The sequence below is a fragment of the Drosophila ananassae genome, chromosome 2L, assembly GCF_017639315.1.
Source record: "Drosophila ananassae strain 14024-0371.13 chromosome 2L, ASM1763931v2, whole genome shotgun sequence".
NCBI lineage: Eukaryota > Metazoa > Arthropoda > Insecta > Diptera > Drosophilidae > Drosophila > Drosophila ananassae.
The window spans coordinates 6725124-6745659 of record NC_057927.1 but is presented as its reverse complement, the minus strand read 5'-3'; the positions used below and the strand labels follow the sequence as shown (position 1 = coordinate 6745659).

The following is a 20536-nucleotide window of genomic DNA, read 5'->3' as shown; positions in this document are numbered from 1 at the left end:
AGACTATCTGACAGAATCTAAACATTAGATTCTAAAGCCAGAGTTTGTCATTTAGTTTTTTTAGTTTTAATGTTTTTTGTTGCTATTTGTAATTATAGAAAATTTTTGCAAATCATTTTGCTTATAGAACGTACAGTAAAAACTAGTATTGAAGCACTTTATGGTCTTCAAAACTTAATTGAATATTTTTTTCAAAAAGGATAGATTTAATTTTTAAAATATAAGAGCGTTGCGTGGTTTCAATGAAGCTTACGTTTCATTGAGGTCTTCAAATAACAATCCAAACCACAAATACTCTTAAATCCATATAATGCATGGTCATCTGAAGAACTTGTAGGAATAATCCATTGACATCCTAATACCTTGTTTGAAACCTTTCCTATATTGGGGATTTCACTTTGGCCAATGATTTGCTCTGACAATTTTGCAATATCATTTTATTTTGACCACGGGATGCGATCGTCGACTTCTAATCTCAACCGGAGGGTCAGGGTCTAGGGCAGGAACCCAAAAGCGAAAGCCAGTGTGCCGGCCAACACGTTTCGCCGGCGAACAGATGTTGGAGCTCTCGGCGTCGCCCCATCGCTCATCCCCTCCCGTGACGTGCGCCACCCGAATTGGACGGCACTGATAAGATTACGGATTGATGCTATGTGGCCTACGGCAACGCCTTATTGGCCCGACAGCTGGTGGCTTCTGAATCTCGGCGAGAGGTAACGTGGTGAGCTGTGCGCAAATCGGAAATTATTTCGCTGCAATCCGCCGACCAGAGCTAACCGCCAGAGATGACCACCTCCGCCGATAGTGTGTTCGTTGCCCGTTCCGATGGTATCTCCGCCGAAGGAGTCAGGGATCAGTATGCCGATGGCAAGGCCGCCAAGGTGTGGGAGATCTTCATCGGGGACAAGAACTCCCGAACGGACAACTACAAGAATTTCCTGATCGACATGCTGAGGAAAAAGGGCTGCAAAAGGGTCCTCGATGTGGCCTGTGGAACGGGGTGAGTGAATCAAAAGACCCAATCCCCCATTTACACTGATTAATTAAATTTTTAACGATCAGTGTGGATTCCCTGATGCTTGTGGAGGAGGGTTTCGAGGTGGTGTCCGTAGATGCCTCTGATAAGATGTTGAAATACGCTCTGAAAGAGCGCTGGAACCGCCGCAAGGAAGCCTCTTTCGATAACTGGAGTAAGTTCTATCCCAAATAAAATCAAGTTCCTTTTTTTAAAGTCAATTATCCCTTTAGTCATTGAGGAGGCCAACTGGCTGACCTTGTACGATGACATTCAGGAGCACATCAAAGATGGCTTCGATGCTGTCATCTGCCTTGGCAACTCCTTTGCCCATTTAATGGACGGTTTTGGAGATCAGCGAGAGCACAAGCAGGCTATTCGCAACTTCGAGAAGTGCCTGAAGCCTGGAGGAGTCCTGTTGATTGATCACCGTAACTACGACAATATTCTGGAAACTGGAGCCACGCCCGCCAAAAGTATTTACTATAATGTGAGTATTGTGCTCCGCAAATTATAAATAATCATCTACGATCTGCCACATCATCTTGGTCTCAATTAAAAACTTTAAATGACACTTGCCATTGAAAAAAGCACAAAATATTGTCGCATCATGCCACTGATAAGAGATGCTAATATTGTTTTGTTGCAACGCCAGCTCATCTCATTTTAATTTTAAAATTAAATCGTCCTCGATTTTCTTATCAGTTACATGACTTTCAATTCAATTAATCCCAACCGGATGACTTGCGACTAATTGCAGACAAGCCACACCGCCGACATCAAGACGTCCGTGCTCTTCTACTGCGGCAAGCCCGCCCTGGTCTCCATGGACTACCTCATCGAGGGCAACAAGCTGAGCAGCGAGTTCCGCCTCTCCTACTATCCCCACGAACTGAAGCGCTTCCGGGACATTCTTGGAGAGATCTTCTCGCCCAAGGCGGCCCACCAGCTGTACGGTGACTTCAAGGAGATGAGCCAAGTGAAGAATCCCGCCTTCTACATCCATCTGATCGAAAAGCCGCAGGTTTAAATTTTAAGCAACTAGTTTGTATTCACATAAGGCCACACATGACACATCCACATAAAAATATATATACAAAGTTCCGTCGATTCACATAACGAGTCCCCGAGTTTTCGATCTCCGATCTTTTGGTTTCGGGCTAGAGCACTATGCAGTAGCGTCCCACGATGGAGGCGAAGCAGAGCACCACCATGGCTGCTTCGACTATGAACGGAAGCTTAGCCCTGACGAAGTTGGACATCCCGGTGCAGATGGTGGATAGGACGGCCAGCAGGATCGATGTCATTTCTCTTCCGCCAAAGTTCGATTCGGACTGAAGCCCGACTGAAACGCAAAAGCTATCGAACGAATGTCATTAGCCTTGCAAATATTTTCCATGGGGGTTTCGACAACAGAGAGAAAGAGAGCGATCAAAGGGCTACAAAGTAAATAGTAAAATAGAAAAAATTTACAGTGAAAATTCAAGGAATGGGCTATCAAGGTATATAAACTATCTAAACAGTCAGTTAGTTTTAAAGAATTACATTTAGATGTCCAACATTTTCGAACAAATGTCTATCAGCTTTGTCTTCAAAAGACATTTAATTTCGACAAACATCTAATTTAAAATCTATTTTCCAGCTTGGTTTTCCTTCTTGAGATATTTCACTGTAATTGATTTCATTACATAAACAAATTCCATTTTTTTATGGAGGATCGTCTGGCAAGAACCTCTGACGTATGCCACCACTGAAAACAATGAAAACAAAACTAAGCCAAATATAAAACTTAATCGACAACATGTTTATTAATAATACGCTTCCTCTTTCGAGCTCCTGCTAGATTATAAATTTAATAAAACCACACAACTTCCAAAGCTTCTAAGCTCCAACGATTTTATTGATGCGCTTCACGTCGGTGATCTGGCGGTCGATCTCGCTCGCGAGCTGGGTGAGAATCTCTGTTATGGTGCGATGCTGCTTCTCCGGCAGCTCGTAGGCGTTGCGCTTGAGATCATCCTGGCTTTTGGCGATGTGATATCGCTGTTTGTTTATCGTATTCTTGGCGGTCTGCAGTCCAGTGGCTAGGATCTGGGTGACACTGTTAAGACGGTTCACCTCCTGGATGAAATCCCGTTCCGCTACCACATTGCTGGGCAGTGCAACGTTGGCCTTCTGCATCAGAGCGTGGCACTTGCGAACGAGCACTTCCTGGTTGTCGCTAATCTCCTCGAACCTCTCAGCCAGCTTGTGCGCCCGCTCGCTGATCAGCTCACGCTCCTGCTCCAGATCCTGAATCTCTTGCAGCTGCTGATCCCTCTTTAGTTGAATTTGGTTAATATGACGGGCAAAGGCAGCCCTGACCAGGTCGTGTCTTTTCAAATACTGCTCCCTCAGCACCTCGATGGCCTGGTTGAGCAGCTCATAGCTCTCGGTGGCGGATGGCGCGACAAGTTTATCCGCCAGAATGGGTTGGTTGACACTCCGCTGTAGCAGCGACTTGATGGTATCCACAAAGGTAGTTCCGCAGTCCGGCAGATCGGAGTCCACATTAATTGCTTTGCTCTCACTAGGCGTTACTAGTAGCTTTGCATCGATGACCAGCTTTAAGCTAATCACCTGGCCACTGCCAAGCAAAAGAACCACACCAGCAGGCATTTGCAGCAGGGCTATTCCAAAGACTGGGTTCACACGGTCACTGGACTCGAACTTGGTGCACAATATGTACTCGGCGCTGGAAGAGGCAGCCATTTCCAGACGGTCCTCTTGAGACTCGCTCTCCAAGTAGCGTTGCAACTCAGCTATAAAGCTTACGGACACCACGTGCAGACCGGCATCGTGGTAGGCAAAGTAGCGCAGCTCGTTGATCAGATCCCTCTTCAGATATATAGGATTTTCGACACCTTTACGGGATGGTGCAGCCAAACCAAGCTCAAGCTTAACAGTTTCCAGAACGTGAATAACGTATTGGGAAGGTTCTATAAGAAGAAAATCGTCCACTTCGCTGAAGGAGTGCTCTGTGGCCTCCGCTTCCATAAGCAAAGCATGATGAATCTTTCCATTCGATTCGGCTATAACAATGGTTGGTGGTAAGGACGGAATAACCATAAGGGCACAGGATTCCAGCCCGTAGTTGTCTTGGACCTGAGGCGTAATAGTTATGGGACCCTGTAGGCGGGTCATTTCCGAGTCTAGACCAGTCAGGAGGACGTATATGTTACCATTTTCACGCAGCACAATCACAGGCCACTCAATCTTTTCCTGATTTACGTTGCATTTTTTGTTTTGCAAGCTTTTGTTGTTTTGGTTTAAGGTATTGTTTTTATCCTCCAGAGGCTCAGACTCCTTGGGTTTGCCCGCAGGGGCTACATCGAAGTCCACAGCCACTTCGCCAAAATCTGTGAGGGAGCTGTTGCCACCGGCACGCAAAATCGATGGACCCACTTGCCAAACATGGCGTAGCTTGGAGTGATTATACACCCGAATAGTGTTGTTATTCAACAAGACGAGTAGAGTGGAGTCAGACACAGAGTGCGGGTGCCAGCGGACTTGACGCACCTCCAGTTGTGGGCTGCTCAGAAAAAGCTGACTATCAAGGCTAAAGCTCCGGCAAGTGATCCGCTCCTTTCCATCCTTGTAGTAACCATCCTGTCCCCAGCGCCGCGGCAGCTCCAGAACACAAACGCCATGCTCGCCACTGAGCGCCACCAGGGAGCCCTCGTTGGAGACTAGTACCCGGTCCACGTCCAGGCTTACAGTGTTGGAGGGAATCAGTGTCTGAAACTGAACACCGGCAAGTTTGGCACCCGCCGCCTCCGTCAACGGCGTCCGCCAATTGCGCACCAGCAAACAGCAGTCTTTTGCGTCCCAGGCGAAAAGCAGGTCGTCCTTGCAGTCCAGCAGATTCTGCGTCTTCTGCACGATGGGCAACCCATGGCGGATCTTCTCGAAGAGCTTTGCTTTATTTAGTTCAAAGCAATCCGTAAGCGACATTCTTATAGAAATGAAAAAACCGCGAGGAAATGAAATTAAAACAAAAACTGTGTTTTGGAATAAAGGCAAACTGAAACCGGGCACACTAAAAATTGACAGCAACTTATCGTGTTGCCAACGCCTTATCGATAAGTCTATCGAAACCGTTATATCTCTTCATTTAAATTTTAATTGTTCAAAAAGCTGTTACAACGTAAAAAATAAATAAAATTCTTTTTAAAATTATTACTAAAACATAATTTGAGTTATTTTTTAAATTTTATTCTACTTTTACAATTCAGCAAAAAAAACAACAATTTATTTTCTCGTTTCTAGCTCCAGTAGTGGGACAGTTTTTAACTTCATGGTTATATCTTCCACAAAGTAAAGGTCCTTGAACGGAAAGCTTGTCTTAAACCTGTAATTCCTTAATAGCTTAGCCAAAGTAACCTTGGCGGATATCAAAGCATATCTCCAGCCTAAAAAGATTTAAAACTTCAATTGATGGATTCGAAAAATGTCAAAAAATATAAATTAACTACCAATACAATTCCTGATACCCTTGGTAAAGGGAATGTAAGCGTAAGGATGCTTATCCTGGATATTGTGTGGAAGAAAGTGATCAGGATTGAAGGTCTCTGCATCCTCACCCCATATCTGTTTACTGCGATGCATGTGAAACATGTCGATGGCAATCTGAACACCCTGGGGTATCACTATTCCGTTGGATAACTTAAGGTCCTGTGAGGTTTGGCGAGATACGACCGGAACCGGGGGCACAACTCTCATCGACTCGTTTAGAATCAGATCGAGGTAAACCATTTGCTGAGTATCCGCATAGGTAACCTCAAAATCGTCTGTTTTGGGGAAGAGGCTTTTTATCTCATCGAAGGCCTTCTCCTGGTATTCCGGAAACATGGCAAGAAGCATTAAAGTATAGTAAACGGTATTAGCCGTAGTCTCGAAGGCTCCAAAAACAATTATGTTCGATTCATCCTCCACGTTTTTCCAACTGAAAACTCCCCTTTTAAGCAAGTCGGTGGCGAGATTAAGGAATATATTCTTCTGGTCATTAGATTGGATAACCGGCAATGGAGCTTCCTCCCTCTCCTCGTCCTCGTTTAGCTTTTTCTCAATAAGCTGAAAAGTTTAAATAATTAAGTTTTTTGCCCCTTAATATCCGATATTTCTAACCTTTCTGATAAACTGACGAATTTCGGTCTTGGCCTGGTAGTAATGAGACTCCTTTCCAGCCAGCTGACGGATCCAGCGGCTATTGAGCCACGGCGAGAAGCACATATCTGTCATGGTTTCTAGAACACTGTTAATGCATAGAAGTGGTCCGACTCCAAAAACACTCACCACTGATACCGCTCCAGTAGGGAGTGGCTCCTGAAGTTTTCCTCGCTCTTCACATCGCTGCCCATTGTAGTTTCTAGGGGATACAAGGCATCACGGGGTTTCTGGTCATACTTTATGGACATACTCACGAGTGGCTATTCCCAGGGTGAAACTTTGCAGCAGGGGTATCAGATTCTTCTCACCATCATCTTGAAGCGGTTTCAACTTATCCAACAGAAGGGTAGTCTCCTTATTGAAAATAGGCAAAAAACTGAGGAGAACCTTGTGGCCAAAGGCGGGATTCAGCAGCTTGCGGTGAATGCTCCAACGGGGATCTGCATGGTGTTTAAGTCTATTAAACACCTTTCAAAATCCCTCCCCAAACACACACCTGTTAGGCTAAAGAGTCCAGTGCCTGCTCCGTCGTCCACTGCCTTGTAGATAATGCCTTTGTTGATGCAGTGGGGTGACGTGAGGATGTCCTGTGCCACCTGGGGATCACTTACAATCATAAAGGGAATAGGCCCCAGCCAGGAGAAAATCGTGGGACCATGTTTGTCCAGATAGTAGCCAAAAGCATTAAGGATATCTATGATAATACAGCACACAAGTTAACTTAACGATCCATTAGCCATTGTAATTGATTTGAAATCACTTTCGGTTTAAACCAGTCATTAAAATTTTTAACTTTCACAAAAAAGTATATGAAATGTATAAACATTTGTATTATTTTGATTAAATCGAACCTTCTCTGTGCCACAGCCAATGAGCCATGCCCAAAAGCGGATAACCAAGTGGCCCCGGTATCTGAAGGGTGAGAAGATAAAACCTTCGACGGCTCCACAGGAAATAAAACCACAGCAGGAACAATAATCCACACCATAATGTCCAAGTCAACATGTTTTTATATCCTTGACCACTTGGAGCTCAAAACTTAGCCCGAACGCTTTGAAATCTGTCAGCACTTTGATTAGCCAATTGTCAGGCAATCGCGCTTTTATAAGCCGGACGTGTTGCCTGCTTTGGGTTTCGATCGATCTATTGTTACGCGTAGTACTGAATGATTGGGGTCTGATCGGCTCCCTGGCGAAAGAAAGAAAGAGCTACGCTTTGGGTGGCGACATGTGGGTGAGCCCCCCAGAAACCCCCGACCGTTTTTTATTGGACCTCCGACATGGGCGCTGAGCATACAAATAGCTATAATTTTGACTAATGGCATTCGATGACACGCCAAACACTTTGAGAGAATGCCAATTGATCAACATCGGTCCGAAACGTCATCGATTTTGATCCAAAACGGGGTAGCTTGGTGCTAATTATTGCGTTGTATAACCCAGGAAACCTTCTTAGCTTTCGTGTCCCAATAATACATACGTGAAGAGAAGTAGTAGTTCATTAGGGTTCTGTTAATGAGAGGGTGAACAACCCTTCAATCACCTCCTAGCAAAATTAGACCTATTGATGCGCCAATCAATTAAAACATCTATATTGTTCTGTTTTTTATTTATTAAAAATTATAATATTACTTTTATTTGGTTTTCGCGAATTCGCCTTAGACTAAGTTATATTATGCACGTTTATGGAGGATCGGGAGAACATACAGGCAACATCCTTCCCCGATCCGATGGATGGGCATATGTTTGGACACATGTGCGGTAGATATGGTTTATATATATAAAGAATGAACACCTCGAATTTGCGCTGGCAAAGCTGTCACCTCCGGTTCCGACAACAAGGAGATTGCAGCTAAAAAATGGCAGAACTTTGCAATTGGTTTCGAAAGTTTTGTGGAATTTTGAGTTAGTGCGACGACTGTCTCTCTCTTTGTCTAGGCCATCGGTTTTCCTAAAAAGGATAATACAGGATAATACATTTGAGGTTGTAATTTCTGGTCAATCGATTTGAGCTAAGCCCATGCAATGACTCCGAGTTATTAACAACAAAGCTGGCGTTTATTTACAGCGTGTCGCGATCGATAAAGCTTATGATCTAAAAAGCAATATTTAAACCAATGGTTATGGGAATCGGAATGAGGATTAAGGGTTAAGGATGCTTGGTGCAGGGATGCAGTATCTAGAGTGCTCTAAGGTTTGCAACTTAGTCATGCTATTCGAATACAAAATCGTTGAACACCTAAGGCGGGTTTTACAGAAGCAGGAAGCAAGAGACTGGGGGTTAGTAGATAGTGTATGTATAGCGACGCTTCTTGAGGTCGTCAGTCAGGGGCTGGGACAAGATAGAGCCGGAGCCAGAAGCCCGGCTCAACAAGGCAGTGTGCGAACAACTGGGCAGGGGAGTACCCGTGCCGGGATTAGTGTGAAACGAGCTACTTGGATGATCGCAGGCGGCGGAGTCTGAGAAGCGAGTAAGACTAGGCCAAGGAGAGTCGGGGTACGAACCGGTTCCATTGTCCACGTGTCCATTGCTGTGGATCCCCCTGGCTTCCGCTATTGTTCCATTGACCCCATTACTTGTGCCACCCATCAGCGGTGCACTCGACTTGGTGCCTAAAAAGGGCATTAAGTTATTCCATTTTAAGTTTTGATCATAATACTTCGAGTATTTTTTTTTAGGACTCACCCCCTGACTGATAATTTCCATTGCTTGCTATCTCAATGTCTCCATTGGCCATCACCACCGCTCGCGGAGCACTCGCGCCGTTCTCCTCCTCCTTGACGCACTTGATCAGGAAAAGCAAGGAGGAACCTACCAGTGGAGGCAGTCCTGCCAGGATCAACGGCACCGTGTAGGAGCCTGTGCTGTCGAAGATCATGCCCGCCACTGGAGGTCCCACTGTCAATGGAATGGAACTTAAGCCCAGAAGGAAACCAATAGCCTGTGTGGCTCCTGAAGGTCCGCAGATCTCGTAGGCAATGGGTCCCAGCAGGGAAATGAAGCAGCCATCGAACAGTCCCATAACCAGGGTAAAAGACACAAGGACCACATACGAGTTGGTCAGAGGCAGGAGCAGGGTGACCACGCCAATGGAAACCAGCGATAACTGCTGCAGGTACATGCGATTGACTCCCGGCATATCCGCAATAATGCCAAAGATCAGCCGACCAATGCCCGAGGTGATTCCGATGCACATCACTGGAAGATTCACATCCTCGCCGGGGAAAGTGGTCTTCACAAACTGCATCATGTGGACATAGGGCACGAAATACCCAAAAAGGGCCAGTGGGACACACAGTGCCCAGATCACAAAGCGTTTTCTCTTCCAGATCTCCACATTGACGATGGAGCGCAGGAAGAGATTGATGCGGGATCTGCCTGGTTTCTTCTTCGGTGGCTCCGGCGGCGGATGCAGTGGCTTGTACACAAAGGAGCAGATGATGATGAAGGCGGACACGAGACTCATCATCTGGAAAGTAACAGGTGCAAGTCATTTAGTAAAATAAATAAACTAATTGATGTAAACCCTCACCCTCAATGTGGCCTCCAGGCCGTATCCCGCCAGGAGCTTGTCCAGACAAGGTGGCAATATCACAGTGAAGACGCTGGAACCGGCGGTCACAAAGCCGCTCACCTTTCCCAGGTAACGCTTAAAGTAGTGACCCAGGATGGCCAGCGTGGGTGTGTAGGCCAGGGCAGCTCCCAGCCCAAACATAATCCCGTAGGTGAAGTACAGGGCAGTGATGTTCTCCGTGAAGAACGAGGACAGCAATAGGCCTCCGGATGAGAGAACTCCACCGGCGAAGGTGGTCAGCCGGAGTCCGATCTTGTCGGTCAGACAGCCGGCCACCGTGGAGAAGAGGAATGTGGTGCCAATGGCCAAGGAGCCGATTAAAGCTGTAAGTAGAGTATTAAATATTAGAGATAAGGAATACAATGTATTTTATATTTACTCCCGACAAAAATTTAATAAATAATTAAACAAAAGAGATATGAATTAAGGCGGGAAAGTCATTTTCAAATAAGTCTCATGTTGTGTAATAAAATGGTGACCTATTTTTGATATTGCAAGTCTTAATTTACAAAATATGCATATCTGGTTAAATATTTTGAAGATGAAAATAAAAACACAGACGTTTAATCTAAGGAGGGCCGTTGATTGTGAAGCGAAGCGATCCAATCCAAGTCCCAGGTGGTTTCTTACCATATCCAGGTGGGTGCTTGGGAGCATAAAGAAAGAGGCCGTGGCGGAAACCCGACCAATTGATGGTAACTACTCATTAAGATTGATTGAAATTTTTTCGTACGCCTGTCGCCAATAATTTTCCACTGAACTCTGCCACAAGTGCAGAAAGGGAATAGATGCAAATTAAATTGTTGGCTTTGCGTAAACACTTTCGCTTGTTCCACTTTGGCACTTCAAATTGATGCCCGATTGACGGAATTGGGTTAATTCTTTGTTCGCCGATCTAAACCTATGATAGGGGGGTCTTTGCATCTGGCAGCTGCGGATGCAGCTCCCCGGGGAACTCGGTTCCATTGTCTGGGACATGGACAGTGGACCGAAGCAGGTAACGAATGCCAAAGTCCGATTAGAGGCCCAGAATGAGTGTCGCCAAATGACGCTTATCATTATTGAGATTTTGGGTCAAATTGGTATTGTAAAGATTATTTTTATGTTGGCTCTATATTATTAATTTATTAATTTTGCATCAGACAAAGCGGATTCAGTTCGAATTGCTGCCACTATCAAATTATTACTACTAGTTCTAGTGATAGTACTTGATTTTAAGCGGTGACAGAGATAAGAACTTTATTCAACTCGCGTGTCAGTCCGAATTTATTGTCACAATCTGAGTCCTTCAATTCTTGAGTTCAAATTTGTTGCGTGAGCTATTAATACAATTTTTTAATGTCTTTAGCTGAGAAGCAAATAACCTGCCTTGACCTTTGATCCACAACCTCTTGTTTTTCATTCATTCATGAGATTCACCTTTTAGATTTTGAAATGAATGTAGTATTTATGAATAGTAGTCTCAAACATGCCTTCTAAAAGATTACATCGTAAACCAGAACTTCTCATCTTTTTTCGAAATATAAAAATAAGTAGAATGTGAAATGCAGCGTGTTTTCTGAAAATAGAACTTGACCCACTATTGGGGTTTTCACGGATATATGTTGGAAACGTTCAGAAGCGAAATGGTGCCACGAGAAGGGGACATCTAACTCTCCTCCACATGCGCAGAAGCCACAAATCTCAATCTCCCGCGCCGGTTGGAGAGGCAATCTCAGTCAATGTCAATGCCGCACGCTTCTCGCCGTTCTCTCAGAGTCCGGCAGGCGGGCAGTCAATGGCAATCCGGCCGAGAGCTGCGTGGCATTCTATTAGATAATACCCGAATCCCCGTCGATGGGTGCCAAATTTCTATACAAAAAAAATCTGAAAACGGAAGGGAATAGACTGCGCCAAATTACATGCGGCGTCTGGCAATTGTCTGGGTGGACGAAACGGGGAGGAGCAATGCCCAAAATAGTTTAGAATATTTATAGGATGCCTCATAATCGGATATCTTATTCTCGGGCAATGCATCTGACGCAATATGCAGGAGGACTTGCAGCATCCTACGGGCAAGGGGCAATTGATTGATCTTGACCTCCGATCCGAACGGATGAGCCGTAAATGGATGGTCCGCTAAGCCCATTTGATTGTGCCTATGGAAGTGTGTAATTGGCAGGAGGGAGTGGGTGGCGGCGACGGTGACAATTAATTGATGAATCGAGACCGATAAATGTCGGGTAAATATGGCTCACACCCGACACCTCTCCGCAGGGCTCAGGTTCGGATTACGTCAGGTTTTAATCATATTGCGGAACTAGCTGCCGCTCTAGCTCTGGCTTTAGCTTTATTTTTTTTTTCCTTAACTCGTCGGAGGAGGATCGCTGTCAGGCGGCACTTGAGGGGCTTCCAATGGCAGCGCCGGCCGACCAAGTAACTGGGTCACTGGCGGATGCACTTTTGCTTGCGGCTTTTGTCTTTTGCCGGTCATTTTTGCCGGCCGTGTCCCCATTGCGTATGCGTAATGCAGGCCTCTGCTTCTGCCTCGGGCTCAGCCTCGGGCCTCGGGCAGAAACCTTGACAAACATAGTCATAAATGACAGTGATCCAAGCTGGCCATTCCACCGGAAAAATCCGTATATCGAGGCCCATCAACTCCGGACTCCGGAGTCTCGGCATCGCCTCTTCCGTTCGCTTTTCGCACTCGCCGGCTGTTGAATAATGCTTTTTGTGATCCAATCAACTTTTAGCAATTTAATTCACTTGACGTCGGTGCGATGTTGGATTCCTATATCGTCACCGCTACTACGTACTACAATGTTTTATTGAACCCAACAGAAACAACAGAGCAACCGCCTCACAAAAAAAAACCAGCAATGTGCGTGGTTATTTCAAACAAAAATTGATAATAAATGTTGGAATATTGGACTTTCTAACGTATATTTTCAATTAAAAATATTGGAATTTATGGTTTGATTTAATAAAGGTTTCTGTTTCAAGGCCTGGGCTGTAAAAGCGGCGTAGTTTTTAATACATTTCATCCATGAAATATGCATAGCCCTAAATGTTTGCAAAATTTAACAAAATACAACGAAATTCCTTAAACTCAAAACCATAAAACTCAGGAAGGCATTAATGCATAAAGCTCTCAAAAACACGTTATCAGTGGGAGAATTTTTCTATTATAATTTATGATTTCATAGGAGTATAAATAATATAAACAAATCTAATTTGTGAACGGCCCCCCAGGCCAGATGCTGCAATCAAAGGCCATCCCATTATGGTTCCTCTGAAACAGATAGTGGCCATAGCCTGTGTGGCCAAACAACTGTCCAGTTCCCATCTAATCTCATTTGCTCGCCCTGCATAATTACAATCAACTCTCTAGTACGGAATTAATTTGCCGCGGGCTGAAGGGATTACCGTATAATTTGAGACTTACCCGCCTTGCTGGATGCCTCCGGATCGCCCAGTGCTGTCAGCCGGTCCGTCAGCAGTGAGTGGAGCACGCCGTAGGTGTTGATGAACCCGAAAATGATGCCGTTGCAGAGGAAGGCGCTGACCATTACCAGCCAGGCGCGTGCTCCTCCGTCTGGCGGCTCCTTGCCGTGTATGTCCCGACAGCAGGGCGCCTCGATGTGTGTCCCATTGCCGTTCTGAACCGGAGTGGCTGCCTTCACCGCCACCTTGCCATTGGCATGACCGTTGGTGGCGGGCGAAATGTGTCCATTGGCGGGCAGGATACGCCCATTGCCATGTTTCTCTGTTTCGTTCAGAGGCTCATTCTCGGCCATGGTCTATGTCTGTTGGTGGCTGAAACGTAGAGAAACGAACAGAGCCCGATCAGTGGATGCACTCCCGTAATCATTCAGCCACAATGCACCCAAAAGTTCCCAGATGATACGAGTATATTGCCCGAATTTCCCCATCCCGGCGAATTATCTGTCGGTCTGACGGAATTGGCTAGCTAAATATTTGGGCACGTTTATCGCTGTTTGTCCCTCCGGCAAATGGGGATGCAGTTTACATTGTCCGTAATCCCAACGCCCAACTAAACCACATAGCCACAAAGATAGGGAAGTACATATAGGGAGCGAAGGGTCTGATTTAATTTAATTTTTATGACACATTTTTGAATAATTTTCTAAAAGTTTAAAGGTAAAGGTAATCAAGACATTGAAATAGAATCAATTGAAATGGTAACCGTAACTAGGGCTCTAGGTTTGAAAAACATTTAAGTAACGATTAGGTAGCTATTTGGTCTTTTCAAACTCGAACCATGTATCAGATTACAGGGCTGAGTCAACAAAGAACAGCAATGAATAAGTTTTAAATTAGAAACCATTGTCACTCGTTTCATAAGCTAAATACTTGTAGATATATAATACGTTCCCATTCCAATTCCCTGACTCGATATCTGGCCAGCAAGCAACGTTGTAGCATAATTTTTTGTCGTATTTAGCTGCGCAGAATGCAGATTGCATTACACGGCGATAACTGAATTTTGTCGCATTTTTCAGATATGCACGCCCTTGCCGAATGCACGGCGTACTTTGGCAGGGGCAGGGGGCCGTAGATATACGTACGTATCTGCGTTCTACGGTTCATTGCTATGCTCTGTTCTCTTCTGTTCTGCAAGCGTTTTTCTTTTTGCCGCCGCCCCCTCGGGGACAGCAGCAATGGCACAACCTCAATGTAATGCGAGACACCGCCAGCCCCAACAATGAAGCGAATTGTGGCGGCTATCACAAAACTTTTCGCACTATCAAAGCCCGTGCACGTGGACGTCCGCTCGATGACGACGCCGGAATACGCCGCCCCCAGAAGTGGAGGGTCACTGCCAAAATCGAAGGTCACCGGTTCGTGCCATTATGCAACCGCCGCCAGGTTGTCTCCACCACCCACACTACCTACGTGTAAGCCCGGACTCCAGTCTCGTAAGATCCACTTGAAGACTCCGAATCGAATTGAATTCGAACGCGAACCGCCACTCAAGATGTCAACTTTGCTTCTGAGCAAATGGCAATTCAAGAACTTGCGAGCGGGAACACAACCGAGCGCTTGTGTCGTCGGCGGCGGAATGAAGAAACTGAATTATTTTCCACGAGTGGTTTTCGCACAAGGAAATATAATTTGTCTCGCCTCGCTCGGCTGTGCTCCGCTCACTTGAGGTGGCTAATCGGAGCGGCTGAGACCACAGCGTCGGCGTTCTCTGCGGTAAACAAAAATTCACCTAGGCAACCAGGCGAAGATGGGCACAAAAACAAACGGGACGCTTACAGCTGCACCAGCGCTCCAGGGTCATCGTTGGCCGCCACCTCCGGCTCCGGACAAATCACACGATCTCAAGGCTGGGATTTTTGCTGAAATTAAAAACGCTTCTAATTGATCAATTCTCAGAATTAGAAACTGAAGCATCTTGCTGGTCACTGCGCAGTGCCATCAATTGATGGGCTAGGTGGTGGCGTTGACATCCCCAGGCCGTCAAGTGGTCATATCCGCCGCAGCCACCAAAGACGACGACACCGCACTCAAAAAGCTGACCCCAAACTGACTCAACCGGGGCATTGTTCACTTCTGCCAATGGCGCCGGCGCTTCCTCTCCCAACGCGGCAGGGTTCAAAAGCTGGTGAAGTGTTTTTGGATTGCATGGGTATATATATTTGGCTGGACTCCAGCTACTGGGAGCAAAGGCCGCGTGTGCTTTGTGTTAGATGGTCGAATACATGTAAAACTTACTTGTTAGTGGAAGATTCAATTCGATTAAGATAAAATAATACTATTACTAGCTAAGAAATCTTCAGCGATGATGCGTCCAAGGACATGGGGAGAACGGAGGGTGGGAGAACGGGTGGCGGCTGGTCCACGATAAGCTTCAGGTTCTTGTCCGGCCACTCCAGCTCGATTCTTTGGGCGGGTTCGCAGGTCTCGTTCAAGCCTGCGCCTCGGAAGGCCTCCAGCATGCGTGGAACCAGGTCCTCGGGAATCAGTACCTGGACCCAATATCCTAGGACGCCGTAGGGCTCTTTCTTGCTGACTGCACATCCGGTAACCGTTTCCCCTACAAAAGTGAGAGCCAAATGCTGCGCCTTAAATGTGAAATGACGTCCATGGCGGATGCGATCCTTGATGGCGAGCAGTAAGTACTTAGCCACATTGGGCGCCAGGGTTATTTCTATTCCATCTAGAGAGATGCAGTTGGGAGCTAGAGGCTGAAAATCCAGCGGACAGGACTTGTGCAGAGAATTGCTGCTGATGGACATCGACTGCGGGAAACTTGGCTCCTCGCGCTTAAACAGCGACTCGGTCAACGGACGATTGTTCTCCTCGTTGGCGCATTTCTCGCTCAGTGCGTGAAAGTCAACCTCCTTCTTCACTTCCTTTTTCGGCTTCAACTCCCGGAAGGAAAATTCCGCATTGACACCAGCCAGATCGGAACCCTGCTTCTCCAGGTCGTCCTGCAGGTTAACAAGAGTATCCGGAAAGAGTTCAAAGACGCTCTTTGTGCGGTCCATGTTGGTCACCAGCCAATCCCCTCCAGTTTCCACATCCTGTCGAAGAAAGTTTAGGACTCCACGTCCGTTCCATCGGGACGCTTGCTCCAATTCGTTTTCGAACACTCCAACGATTTGGCAGAAATCCACAGTGCCAAACGGCGTTTCTATGCATCCTAATTGGGGATCCTGGGCCACCAGAAGGCTCTGCAGCTTGGAGCCATCCCTGCCATCGAGACTCCTGCGCCAGGGGATGTTGTCGCCAAAGCAGAGTCCATTGCCAGTTTGGAAGCAGTAACGACCGATGGACTGCAGCAGATTCGCCGGCCATGTTGGTGGGCGCTGTGGTTTCTCTGGGTTCTCCAACTGCTGGTGAAGCTCGGCTCTGGTCTTGGCGAGTCGAAAGGTTAGCTCGAATCCCATGCCTGATCGCGTAGCCTGCTCCTCGCGCAGGTGGACCCTCTCGTCCCCGTGTAGGTCGCTCAGCCCAAAACTGATGTAGTGCCAATGAGGCGGAATATTCCTATCCATGTCCCCGGGATGGTTGTACATACTGATGTAGTCCAATGGATCTTGGCCGCCCAGCCAGTATTTCAGCAAGGTAGTCACCTGCAGTGGATTCGGCTGCTCGGGGTACACCTGAGCCAAGTGGTCTATGATGGCCTTTAGGCCGGGCGGCGGCTTAACCTCCGGTTTCTTGTCTACATTCGCCTCAGCTTCAGCCATTTCATCAAACAAAAAAAATTGAAAACAACAAGAGATAGGGATGGCACTCGTTTCTGCCTATCGAAAATATCCGCCAGCAGTGTTGCAAAACGCCTCAACGTCGTTATCGCTATCGTCCGATAGCACTAGAGTTATCTGCGACCAACTATTAGAAAATTTTGCAAATTTTTATAAACGCACAAAATGGAGCCTTATGATGTCGTCGTCAACCAGCCCGTCGTCATAGATAACGTAAGTGGGCAGCTGAGCTGCGAAAAATCAAACTTTACCTGTGGAGTTTGGAGCTTTGGGCGTCTTTCGAAAACATAGTGACATCACCTGCAGCCCGTCCCTTTGTCGAAAACTTTCAAGCCGTATTTCTTGTTGGCCACCATGACTAATGCAGCTGCTCGCCAAGACCAAACATGGGTTTATTGAGAACCAAATATAAAATTATAAATTTGTATGTATATAAAATTTAGACCAGAAGGCTAACGCTTCCTGAAAGTAGTTGCACCTTGACGGCCGTAGCGCCCCTGCAACCGGAAGCCCCCGCTGATGTCCATCGGGTGGCCGTACTCCACGGGATACACCAGTGGAATGCAATCCACGTGCGCACTGGGAGGACGACTCATCTCAATCAGATTCGGATCTATCTTGATACCGCACTTTCCTCTGTACCTGGTGAAGCTCTTCGGTGGAAGCATCTTGTTGTAGGGATCGCGGGTCATGTCGCGATACTCCTGGCTGTCTAGGTAGAACTTGTCTACCCTGTACATGCTGCCGTAGCTTACGTTGGTCAAGCCGATCCTAGGCACGAACTTCAGCATGAACTCCCTTTCAAGCATAGAGTTTTTGGAAACGGTCATCATGTCCACCTCCGGCACCCTAAAGGACTCCATTGAATGAATATATAATTTTTAGATTTTACTGATTTAATTTAAAAGGCGAATTTAAAAGTACTGTTTGAATTTTATGACATGAATTTCTTTTAGGGCTCCGGTGTGATCAAAGCCGGCTTCGCTGGCGAGCACATTCCAAAATGCAGGTTCCCCAATTAGTAAGTATTTTGAATAAAAGATAAACAACTTTGAAATTAATATTATCTTACAGCATTGGCAGACCGAAGCATGTTCGGGTAATGGCTGGAGCCCTAGAGGGCGACATATTCGTGGGCCCCAAAGCAGAGGAACACCGTGGTCTGCTCAGCATTCGGTATCCCATGGAACATGGCATTGTCACCGACTGGAATGACATGGAACGGATATGGAGCTACATTTACAGCAAAGTATGGGTTGCAAGCCATAACTTAATATTATTTGTCGACTTATCTGTATGTCCTTTTTAGGAACAATTGTCCACCTTCACTGAGGATCACCCCGTGCTGCTCACCGAAGCCCCACTGAATCCGCGTCGCAATCGCGAGAAGGCAGCCGAATTCTTCTTTGAAAGTATCAATGCACCTGCGCTCTTTGTTTCCATGCAGGCGGTACTCAGTCTGTAAGCATTCCAAAGAATCTAATTGAGCGCTTTCAGTTAACCATATCTCGTATATCATTTAGCTATGCTACTGGCCGCGTTACTGGCGTGGTACTCGACTCCGGTGACGGTGTGACGCATGCTGTGCCCATCTATGAGGGCTTCGCCATGCCTCACAGTATTATGCGCGTGGATATCGCTGGACGCGATGTGACTCGCTACCTGAAGACACTCATCCGCCGAGAGGGCTTCAACTTCCGGTCGACGGCTGAATTCGAGATTGTACGCTCCATCAAGGAGAAGGTCTGCTATCTGGCCACCAATCCTCAAAAGGAGGAGAACGTAGAAACTGAGAAGTTTGCCTACAAACTGCCAGACGGCAAGACCTTTGAGATCGGCCCGGCTCGATTCCGAGCACCAGAGGTCCTCTTCCGGCCAGATCTGTTGGGCGAAGAGTGCGAAGGCATACATGACGTTCTGATGTACGCCATCGAGAAATCTGATATGGATCTCAGGAAAATGCTGTATCAGAACATTGTCCTGTCTGGTGGCTCAACGTTGTTCAAGGGATTCGGCGACCGTTTGCTGTCGGAGCTCAGGAAGCACTCGTCTAAGGATCTCAAGATCAGGGTAAGGTGAAGAAGATAAATTATTTTATAGATTGATTTACTTTTGATCAACTTCTATAGATCGCTGCGCCTCAGGAACGCCTCTACTCCACATGGATGGGCGGTTCGATTCTGGCCTCACTCGACACCTTCAAGAAGATGTGGGTATCGAAGCGGGAATTCGAAGAGGAAGGCCAGCGCGCCGTGCACAGAAAGACTTTTTAGTGTGTTTACCAGCTTAAACGCCAGTTGTGAAAGGCTTATTAAAAAGTATATCAAGTCCTTGTGTCAGCTAGGATCAAGTACCCATGAAATTCGAAACTATTGTGTGTATGTGTATGTTTAATGCATAAAAGGGCGCAAAGTATTTAAAATGCTATTTATTGAAACTGCTTTCCCTGCCTAGGAAATAAAGTACTCAAATTTCTTAAATACAAAAATGAATTCCCATTGCAAAAGAAAATCAGTTGATTGGCTAAAAATATAACTATTTTTAATAATGTCCTAGATTGTATCGCCGGTTATCCAATGAGTTATAAAATGATTATTAAATCACATATACTAAGTCATCTTTTGTAAACGGAAGAAGATATTGGAGAGTGCTGTGCTGTCATTCCGAAACCCTTTCCAAGTCTCATTGATCTGTCCACAATCAAAGGATAAAGGATCGGCAGACTATCCTCATTGGCCTCCATTGTTTTCAACATCACAGCCAAAGTGTGGTCCAATTTAACGCCACACTTTCCCTTGTAAAGTTCAAAAAATTTAGGACAATGCACCTTGGCATAAGGATCGCGGTAAAAGTCCCTGTACTTCTGGCACTCCAAAAAGAACGTATCGCTTTCAAAGAGCTCGGCATAATTTACAATGTTCAGGGGTACGCCTTTAGGTATAAAATCGCGTACAACTTCCCTTTCCTTTTGGGCACTCTTTGTAACATCCCAATACTGCGCTTCTGGTATTGGTAATTCCATGACTTTTTATTTCGATATCTCTACTAAATTTGAAGTTGGGCGGAGAAAGCTACACGTCTTAGAAAACAAATAAAAACGGTAGTGTATAACTGAAAAGAAATATGAATAATGAATGATAGATGTGGGAGTTTTTTATTACACTTAAAATTAATTTCAAAGTCGACCTTGATCTACATTCGTACGAATTTTTATGCTCTTACACAGGTTATTAAATTTTTATCCACAATTTTGCAACGTAGTGGATAAGAAAAAAATTTTTAAAGGTCTTCTAAGGACGTCCTGGAGAATTGAAATAAGGTATTGATTAAGGTATTCCGCTTAAGAATTGGACATTTATTGCCAATGATATAACCATCGCCGAGGGGCGTATTGGGGATCCATACATTTTGACATATTTGCAGAGGATCCCCCAGAAAATTTCACAAAAAATTTAAAAAATATTTTGTTTTTAGATTTGGAATTAGATCGATTGAGAATCGATCCAAAAATCTTTTAAG

At 45.8% G+C, this 20536-nt stretch overlaps 9 protein-coding genes across 13 annotated transcripts; 2 read left to right on the top strand and 7 right to left on the bottom strand.

The window, feature by feature from the left end:
- The first annotated feature begins 738 nt into the window (after positions 1 to 738).
- LOC6499903 (glycine N-methyltransferase) lies at positions 739 to 2134 on the top strand. The gene is made up of 4 exons (XM_001953632.4): positions 739 to 1000; positions 1063 to 1190; positions 1249 to 1505; positions 1776 to 2134. The coding sequence occupies exons 1-4, from the start codon at positions 786 to 788 to the stop codon at positions 2043 to 2045; spliced, it is 870 nt and encodes a 289-aa protein (XP_001953668.1). The 5' UTR covers positions 739 to 785; the 3' UTR covers positions 2046 to 2134.
- Positions 2041 to 2673, bottom strand: LOC116655331. Its single transcript, XM_032453056.2, has one exon. It carries the CDS (start codon positions 2320 to 2322, stop codon positions 2176 to 2178), a length of 147 nt encoding a protein of 48 aa, XP_032308947.1. The 5' UTR covers positions 2323 to 2673; the 3' UTR covers positions 2041 to 2175.
- Positions 2674 to 2796: 123 nt separating this feature from the next.
- LOC6500660 (nuclear pore complex protein Nup88) lies at positions 2797 to 5096 on the bottom strand. Its single transcript, XM_001953631.4, has one exon. The coding sequence runs from the start codon at positions 5006 to 5008 to the stop codon at positions 2897 to 2899; it is 2112 nt and encodes a 703-aa protein (XP_001953667.1). The 5' UTR covers positions 5009 to 5096; the 3' UTR covers positions 2797 to 2896.
- Positions 5097 to 5272: 176 nt separating this feature from the next.
- LOC6500659 (probable cytochrome P450 313a4) lies at positions 5273 to 7414 on the bottom strand. Of its 2 annotated transcripts, XM_001953630.4 has the most exons (7): positions 7075 to 7414; positions 6720 to 6917; positions 6478 to 6663; positions 6350 to 6422; positions 6182 to 6308; positions 5530 to 6127; positions 5273 to 5466 (listed from the first exon to the last, which is right to left on the bottom strand). In XM_001953630.4, the coding sequence occupies exons 1-7, from the start codon at positions 7226 to 7228 to the stop codon at positions 5306 to 5308; spliced, it is 1497 nt and encodes a 498-aa protein (XP_001953666.2). In that variant the 5' UTR covers positions 7229 to 7414; the 3' UTR covers positions 5273 to 5305. The 2 variants fall into 2 exon arrangements, with proteins under 2 accessions (XP_001953666.2, XP_032306197.1); XM_032450306.2 differs by lacking the exons at positions 6478 to 6663; positions 6720 to 6917; positions 7075 to 7414 and having other exon boundaries at positions 6182 to 6300; positions 6350 to 6417.
- A 405-nt stretch (positions 7415 to 7819) lies between these two features.
- LOC6500658 (monocarboxylate transporter 10) lies at positions 7820 to 14875 on the bottom strand. 4 transcript variants are annotated; one of them, XM_044714360.1, is made up of 6 exons: positions 14694 to 14874; positions 13222 to 13592; positions 9756 to 10120; positions 8909 to 9692; positions 8728 to 8835; positions 7820 to 8173 (listed from the first exon to the last, which is right to left on the bottom strand). In XM_044714360.1, the coding sequence occupies exons 2-6, from the start codon at positions 13571 to 13573 to the stop codon at positions 8157 to 8159; spliced, it is 1626 nt and encodes a 541-aa protein (XP_044570295.1). In that variant the 5' UTR covers positions 13574 to 13592; positions 14694 to 14874; the 3' UTR covers positions 7820 to 8156. The 4 variants fall into 4 exon arrangements, with proteins under 4 accessions (XP_044570295.1, XP_014766656.1, XP_014766657.1 ...); XM_014911170.3 differs by lacking the exon at positions 7820 to 8173 and having other exon boundaries at positions 8180 to 8835; positions 14690 to 14875; XM_014911171.3 differs by lacking the exon at positions 7820 to 8173 and having other exon boundaries at positions 8180 to 8835; positions 14694 to 14875.
- Positions 14876 to 15414: 539 nt separating this feature from the next.
- Positions 15415 to 17069, bottom strand: LOC6500657 (suppressor of fused homolog). The gene has a single exon (XM_001953628.4). The coding sequence runs from the start codon at positions 16997 to 16999 to the stop codon at positions 15569 to 15571; it is 1431 nt and encodes a 476-aa protein (XP_001953664.1). The 5' UTR covers positions 17000 to 17069; the 3' UTR covers positions 15415 to 15568.
- A 16-nt stretch (positions 17070 to 17085) lies between these two features.
- Positions 17086 to 19386, top strand: LOC6499904 (actin-related protein 1). The gene is made up of 6 exons (XM_001953626.4): positions 17086 to 17230; positions 17974 to 18038; positions 18092 to 18266; positions 18327 to 18478; positions 18541 to 19087; positions 19147 to 19386. Exons 1-6 carry the CDS (start codon positions 17183 to 17185, stop codon positions 19288 to 19290), a joined length of 1131 nt encoding a protein of 376 aa, XP_001953662.1. The 5' UTR covers positions 17086 to 17182; the 3' UTR covers positions 19291 to 19386.
- On the bottom strand, positions 17386 to 17957 carry LOC6500656. The gene has a single exon (XM_001953627.4). It carries the CDS (start codon positions 17878 to 17880, stop codon positions 17470 to 17472), a length of 411 nt encoding a protein of 136 aa, XP_001953663.1. The 5' UTR covers positions 17881 to 17957; the 3' UTR covers positions 17386 to 17469.
- A 146-nt stretch (positions 19387 to 19532) lies between the features above and the next one.
- LOC6500655 lies at positions 19533 to 20165 on the bottom strand. Its single transcript, XM_001953625.4, has one exon. It carries the CDS (start codon positions 20037 to 20039, stop codon positions 19632 to 19634), a length of 408 nt encoding a protein of 135 aa, XP_001953661.1. The 5' UTR covers positions 20040 to 20165; the 3' UTR covers positions 19533 to 19631.
- Between the last annotated feature and the right edge of the window lie 371 nt (positions 20166 to 20536).

Bases quoted from the DNA above. Each gene is read 5' to 3' on its own strand.
- LOC6499903 (XM_001953632.4), top strand. From the start codon at position 786: ATGACCACCTCCGCCGATAGTGTGTTCGTTGCCCGTTCCGATGGTATC. The intron at 1,191-1,248 runs GTAAGTTCTATC...TTATCCCTTTAG, and splicing joins AGCCTCTTTCGATAACTGGA to TCATTGAGGAGGCCAACTGG. The intron at 1,506-1,775 runs GTGAGTATTGTG...GACTAATTGCAG, and splicing joins CCAAAAGTATTTACTATAAT to ACAAGCCACACCGCCGACAT.
- LOC116655331 (XM_032453056.2), bottom strand. From the start codon at position 2,322: ATGACATCGATCCTGCTGGCCGTCCTATCCACCATCTGCACCGGGATG.
- LOC6500660 (XM_001953631.4), bottom strand. From the start codon at position 5,008: ATGTCGCTTACGGATTGCTTTGAACTAAATAAAGCAAAGCTCTTCGAG.
- LOC6500659 (XM_001953630.4), bottom strand. From the start codon at position 7,228: ATGTTGACTTGGACATTATGGTGTGGATTATTGTTCCTGCTGTGGTTT. The intron at 6,309-6,349 runs GTGAGTGTTTTT...ATGCATTAACAG, and splicing joins CTACTGGAGCGGTATCAGTG to TGTTCTAGAAACCATGACAG. The intron at 6,128-6,181 runs GTTAGAAATATC...TAAACTTTTCAG, and splicing joins TTCGTCAGTTTATCAGAAAG to CTTATTGAGAAAAAGCTAAA.
- LOC6500658 (XM_014911170.3), bottom strand. From the start codon at position 13,573: ATGGCCGAGAATGAGCCTCTGAACGAAACAGAGAAACATGGCAATGGG. The intron at 10,121-13,221 runs GTAAGTCTCAAA...CTCTACTTACAG, and splicing joins GGAGGCATCCAGCAAGGCGG to CTTTAATCGGCTCCTTGGCC. The intron at 9,693-9,755 runs GTGAGGGTTTAC...GTTACTTTCCAG, and splicing joins GCCTGGAGGCCACATTGAGG to ATGATGAGTCTCGTGTCCGC.
- LOC6500657 (XM_001953628.4), bottom strand. From the start codon at position 16,999: ATGGCTGAAGCTGAGGCGAATGTAGACAAGAAACCGGAGGTTAAGCCG.
- LOC6499904 (XM_001953626.4), top strand. From the start codon at position 17,183: ATGGAGCCTTATGATGTCGTCGTCAACCAGCCCGTCGTCATAGATAAC. The intron at 18,039-18,091 runs GTAAGTATTTTG...ATTATCTTACAG, and splicing joins AAATGCAGGTTCCCCAATTA to CATTGGCAGACCGAAGCATG. The intron at 18,479-18,540 runs GTAAGCATTCCA...TATATCATTTAG, and splicing joins ATGCAGGCGGTACTCAGTCT to CTATGCTACTGGCCGCGTTA.
- LOC6500656 (XM_001953627.4), bottom strand. From the start codon at position 17,880: ATGGAGTCCTTTAGGGTGCCGGAGGTGGACATGATGACCGTTTCCAAA.
- LOC6500655 (XM_001953625.4), bottom strand. From the start codon at position 20,039: ATGGAATTACCAATACCAGAAGCGCAGTATTGGGATGTTACAAAGAGT.